General features: G+C 36.4%; 1 protein-coding gene across 1 annotated transcript in view; it reads left to right on the top strand.

Annotated features, from left to right (window-relative positions):
* Positions 1 to 6,000, top strand: part of LOC121313249 (E3 ubiquitin-protein ligase UBR5-like) — a 91,047-nt gene that overhangs the window by 43,277 nt on the left and 41,770 nt on the right. The window contains exons 20-24 of the mRNA XM_041245587.1: positions 341 to 538; positions 1,942 to 2,152; positions 2,409 to 2,535; positions 2,884 to 3,035; positions 3,630 to 3,725. Coding sequence (XP_041101521.1) covers positions 341 to 538; positions 1,942 to 2,152; positions 2,409 to 2,535; positions 2,884 to 3,035; positions 3,630 to 3,725 — 784 coding nt within the window. The remainder of the gene's footprint in view (positions 1 to 340; positions 539 to 1,941; positions 2,153 to 2,408; positions 2,536 to 2,883; positions 3,036 to 3,629; positions 3,726 to 6,000) is intronic.

The raw sequence follows: 6,000 nt of genomic DNA, 5'->3' as shown, positions 1-6,000 counted from the left end.
TGTGGTTCTGAATGGTAGCTTAGTCTTGTATCATTCCAGTTGTCTGCAATCTTGCAACGGCTTTGGTACACTGTAACCATTAACCTTCAAGGTCTCTGTGTCCATGATATTGCAGCAGGCTTGAAGGAAACATTACTTTTAGGTCTGTGAGCACAGTAATTTTATGTCCTCGGGGGCGGGCCATGACTGCGTCACAGGCTCTTTGAGCTGCTTTCATGTGTTTTTATTTTGGGTGTTCAAGAGGTACATACCCATTTGGTAATGGTTACATTTATATTTCAGGGAACCACGGTTATGATAATGTTTTTGAACATGTTGACCTTTTATACTTTTGTTCTAGGAATCACCTGTCATTCTCCGGGATGGAAATGGCACCATCTACCCAATGGCTAAAGACTGCATGGGTGGTATTAGAGATCCTGATTGGTTAGATCTTCCGCCTATCTCTAGCCTTGGCATGGGAGTTCATTCATTAACCAACCTTCCTGCAAATTCCACAATCAAAAAGAAAGCTGCTATTATCATAATGGCTATTGAAGTAAGTGTATTGTAATATATTTAGCAAGACAGATGCATGGACCCTGGCGAATCTAAAACTTGTGGTCTTTACATTTCCTCATCTGTTATATGTAGTTGGTCGTGCTATTTTGCGTGGTTAGTTTTGCCTAAATGGAAAGTGTAGCTTTACAGGCAGTCCTCTACGGAAGATCTTGTTCACTAATCTTGCTATTGTATCCTGAAATACTAATTGCATTGTCATTTAAAAAATATGTAGGTGTTTTTTTAGTGTTTTTTTTTTTTAAGTTTACAAAATAAGAGTTGTTTTTCAAATAATCACTTGCCCAATGTCAGCAAAAACAGATATAGATGAGTTACTTGCCATGTTCACAAGTGCATATGTACAATACTGGTAAGCACTTTTCTGAACACACTACTGTAGTTGGTGCATGCCAGGTGAGATGGCTGCACAGAGTACAGAGTGGACAGGTGCAATTATAAAACTTGGTTTTATTGGTATTTGATGTTGGTTTTTATGTTGTATGTTTTTAGTTTTTTTTACCATTTATTCAAATTTCACTTTGATCATATAACCTCTTGTAACTATAGAACAACAATAAATAAAACAAACATCCGTATTGATTACAGTTTTGCCATATTTAAATAGACTTGGAGAAGTTTTCAATTAAGTCTGAATCAATCAAGCTAATTTTAATGTATTTCACATTTCATTTTGGCAATATTAAAAATAGCAATGGCAATAGCCTAAGTGCATTTGTACAGCAAACTATAATGCTTATTACCATTAAGTTGTCATGTCAATACTGCAATCACAAAATGTTTTACACAGCACTAAAAAAAACATGTGATCTAACTGCACTTGCGCAGATGAAGGACTGTGCTGAAGTTTTTTTGTTTTTTTTTAATCGGTTATTTAGTCTTCATTCACCAGGACAATACATTTCTTCTGTAGACCCTGGGCAGCAGTGAAACAGACTTCAAAAGTTTTTAAAATGTTTAAACACTGAGAATCAGCCCAGTCCAACCCCTCTCCATTGACACTCAATAGAAAAATAGGCCCAGAGCTCTCTCTACCAAGTTCCTCTGTGACGCTTGATGGAAGTAAAGGCTGAGTTGAATATGTTGGTAATATAGAATATCTTTGGTGTAAGGGTGTGCATGCCTCAAACTCATGTATTCTGTTATCGTACAGATCCACACTTAAACATATTGCAACTGTACCAGTATGAAACTTAAGTCTTGTCTGGTTTTCATGTCGATAGTTATACCTGTAGGACACACAACTCCAGTGTGAATAGAGTTGCAATACTGTTCCTTTCCAATATCAGTATAGAAATGCAAGTGTGAACAGAGCTACTAATGGAGAGAAGGCATTATTTGGTCTTATCAGTAATTAAGCTTAAGTATTTGTTCTTTTTACAGAAACAAACTTTAATGCAGCACATTTTGCGATGCGACTATGAAGCCTGCAGGCAGTATCTAATGAATGTTGAGCAGGCTGTTCTGCTGGAGCAGATACCTCAATCCCTGAATGCACTCCTTGGCCACAGATGTGATGGAAACCGCAATATCCTCCACGCTTGTGTATCTGTGTGCTTCCCAACCAGTAATAAGGAAACGAAAGAGGAGGAAGGTAAGCTAACAGGAGTTAATGCTTAAATAAGTGCTGCTCTTCTGAACCTCAACTAAGTAATGTAACATTTGTAATCAAGTGATTTACATGAAGTTGGGCCATGGTTGGCGAAATGTATTTTTAAGCTTGAATATATAAAACCAACCCTGTTCAAATATAGTAATATTAGAAAAATCACATTAGAACTGTTGCATGCATTTTTAATATTTTTTTCAATATTTCAATTTCCGGTCAAAGCTAATGTATTTTTTTCCAGAAGCTGAGCGTTCTGAAAGAAACACGTTTGCAGAGAGGCTGTCTGCAGTTGAGGCTATTGCCAATGCAATCTCAGTTGTGTCAAGCAACAGTTCTGCAAACCGAACTGGATCGTCCAGTAGTAGGAGGTATGATTTTATATTATTTTTTAAATTTAGGTGATTTTCACAACAGTTAAGTCTTACTATATTGTCATTTAGTATTTATCTTATTCATACAGATTTTACAAATGTAGTTATACTTAACCATACCCAATCCGCTGCCTTCCAGCAATGATCTTGAATTTAGCTTTCAAAGGGACTGAGAGAAATGGTGAAAATAAGTAATATATAAAACATGTTGGGTTTGACTGGAACTACGACATTGGTAAAACTGAATTAACTGTTTCACACAGCAACAGTTTTATGCTGCTTTAATTTGGGGGCACAGATTTTTTTTTAAAATATTTAACAAAACTAAAATTAATTTCTTCCCAGTCTGAGACTACGTGAAATGATGAGGCGATCTCTAAGAGCTGCAGGCTTGGGTCGACATGAGTCTGGACCTTCTTCCAGTGACCACCAGGACCCAGTGTCTCCTCCTATCGCCCCACCCAGCTGGGTCCCGGACCCACCTCCAATGGATCCAGGTGACTGCTACATTACAGTTTAAGTATAATAACAGCAAATTACCTGCACCTTAACTGTTGCTCTTCGACCTAAAATGTGATCTTGGAATTCTTTCATTCCTTTAAGCTGCTAACCAAATCAGTAACATAACATGTATTAGTTACTTGTCTCAAGCATCTGCTTATATAGGCTTACCTGTCAAATGGTTATCCAATTTTGCTTTGCGATATCTGTTTAATAATCCCTTTCATCTTCGTCTATGGCCAAAAATTTTGCATCACTCTATAGAATTAACTCATTTTGCTTCAGAAGTCAAAGGAAAGCTAGTTAATGTTACGTTGGCATATTTAATTATACCACTTTGTGGTTTTTCTCCATACTTAACGAAAAACTGACAAATTAGATTTCAAAATCTAACGTGAAATACTGTACTATTATGGCTTCTGGTAGATATGAGATATAATTTTGTAGTTTCTTTTGATTTACATGATGTCAAAATATCATTTTTTTTTGTCTCAATCCTAAAATTCTAGGTGCTACAAAACTTTTGGCCATAGCTGTATGTGTATTTTTATTTTTATTGTAGTAATTGTTAATTCCTTTCTGTTCACTAGATGGTGACATTGATTTTATCCTTGCCCCTGCTGTGGGATCTCTCACTACAGCATCAGCTGGGACTGGCCAAGGCCCCAGCACATCCACCATACCAGGTGAGTTTAAAAAAAGTGTCATTTTTTGACACTGTATAAATGCCTATTGATAAAGCGCTTGTTTAAAATCATATCGTCCTTCTATTTTAGTCCTTAAATAGTTTCCTACTTGGTTGCATCTACCAACATACCTCAAAGCCAGGGCTGTACATCAACTTTTTTTAGGCACAAGTGTGTATAAAAATGTGATTTATTATTATTATTATTATTATTTATTATTATTATTATTATTATTATTATTGCCTATTTCTTTATTTAGAATGCATTTACTTGGAGACATGTCCTATGAATCATCATTTTTACGTCTTCCACTATTGTACATAAAATAATGTTGTCGATCCTTTTGTTTTGTACAATATATTTTTGGTTCTTAACGCCTTACAACTGTCTTGCAAAACATTAGTACTGAACACTGCTCAAAATGCACATCTTTGCACACACCAGTGGTGTATGGAATATGTAGTTTTTAGATCCTTACTAGCAGTAGAAATTATACGCTGTATTACAATCTCAGGGAGAGACAGTGGTAAAAACACTTGGGTGAGTTACAACTTACCTAGGAGTCTTTGTGTTCCAGCGGTTAAAGAAAAGAGCTTTTAACAAGGACCCTGGTTCAAATCCTGGCTCACTCACTATGTGACCCTGAGCAAGTCACTTAACCTCCTCTTGCTTTGTCTTTCGGGTTAAACATTGTAAGTTGTAACAATCTTCTTTAGTATTACTACTAAACACTTAGGTCAAGCGTATACCGATTCCGTAATAAAACATTCAATATTTAGGATGCAACAAGTAATAAGTTACAACATGTCACAAAGACGGCCGGAGTGGGGGACGTCAGACCAGAAACAGGAACCCGGAAATAAACGACCGAGAGGTGGAGTTGGGTCGAGCTGAGCGCTTATTTGCGCTCAGCATTTAATGAATTAACAGAACAGTAAATAAAAAGGTTGTAACAAACAAAAACACAGGACACTGTACATTTGCCAAAACAAAAGACAAACAAAACAACTACACAGATTATTTTACTACTATTTTACTTTACGTTATTTGTATTATTACCTCCGTCTCCAATCCCATTCTCCACTCACCGAACACACAACCCCGAGTGAGTGAAAACATGCTGCTTTTATGCAGCTGTACAGAGACTCGATTGCTAATCAATCATTCAGTTAGTCGCAGTACAACTGCACATGAATTAATAAAGTGCAATTCCCCATGCTCATATTATTACTTTTTACTTGCACATGAAGTGCTGTGCAATCCTCTTGCCTAAATACAAATATACATTTTAAACACTTGTTACACAGACCCATTTATATCCTGTGTACCAATGACTGTTCACCAACATTAACATACAACACAAAATACACACAGGGGCGGGGCACTTTGCCACACAGCATTATAAGGGATTTAAAGCAGACCAGTGGAACATACTTAAACAAATTATTTATTAGAAGTAATTCTGGAAGGGGAATAGGATATAGGAACCATATGAGAATAGACAAAACATAATTCTGTCATCCGACATTATCAAAACACTTGAACAGCAAAAGCACACTATGCATAAAGTGTAAATTAGTTTTAACCAGCAATGGGCAATAAAATGTAAGCATGTATATTTATTGAACTTTCCAATATATCACAAAACACTAATCATATGCCTACATTACTTTCTGGTTCTTCTCACATGCACATACAACCTAGTACAATTCAGTTATACATCAAAAGTTACGCTTAGCTGTAGCAGATCTTCCAGTAAGACTTCAGTCCCTTTCACAGAAAACAAAAGAAATCCAAAAAGTCCCATAAAATAATAATCCGAAAAACATAGAATCTACTCAAAAACAGAAAGGCCATTCAAAAACTTGTATTCCAATTGCAGTTGCATCATAAAAAAGGTTTGATCTCACCCAGATTTATTTTGCAGTCCGCTGTGCAGATTCTTCTATGTAAATTGCAGCTGCACAGCACTGTTTAAATGTCTGGGCAATCTTGTATTAAAGAGGTCCAAAACAACACAAAAACCATCCCAAAGTAACAAAGAAAACAAAATATCTAGATACAGGAGAGAGATAGCAATGTTAGCTTTGCTGTGAACAAAGCACTGTCTAGACACAGCTGAATATTTGACAGACGTGCATTTCAACACAGACTAACAATAAAGCAGGCTCTTAGCTACCGAAAGTTCAAAACAAACTCAGAACGGCAAATGAGTGATAGAAAAAAGGCGAGACCAGAATCACCTGTCTGGTTCTCTTCTTGAACTAGCCGGCAA

This window comes from Polyodon spathula, chromosome 3 (assembly GCF_017654505.1).
Source record: "Polyodon spathula isolate WHYD16114869_AA chromosome 3, ASM1765450v1, whole genome shotgun sequence".
Taxonomy (NCBI): domain Eukaryota; kingdom Metazoa; phylum Chordata; class Actinopteri; order Acipenseriformes; family Polyodontidae; genus Polyodon; species Polyodon spathula.
Note: the sequence above shows the minus strand (reverse complement) of the source record. Positions and strands in the feature narration are given on the sequence as shown.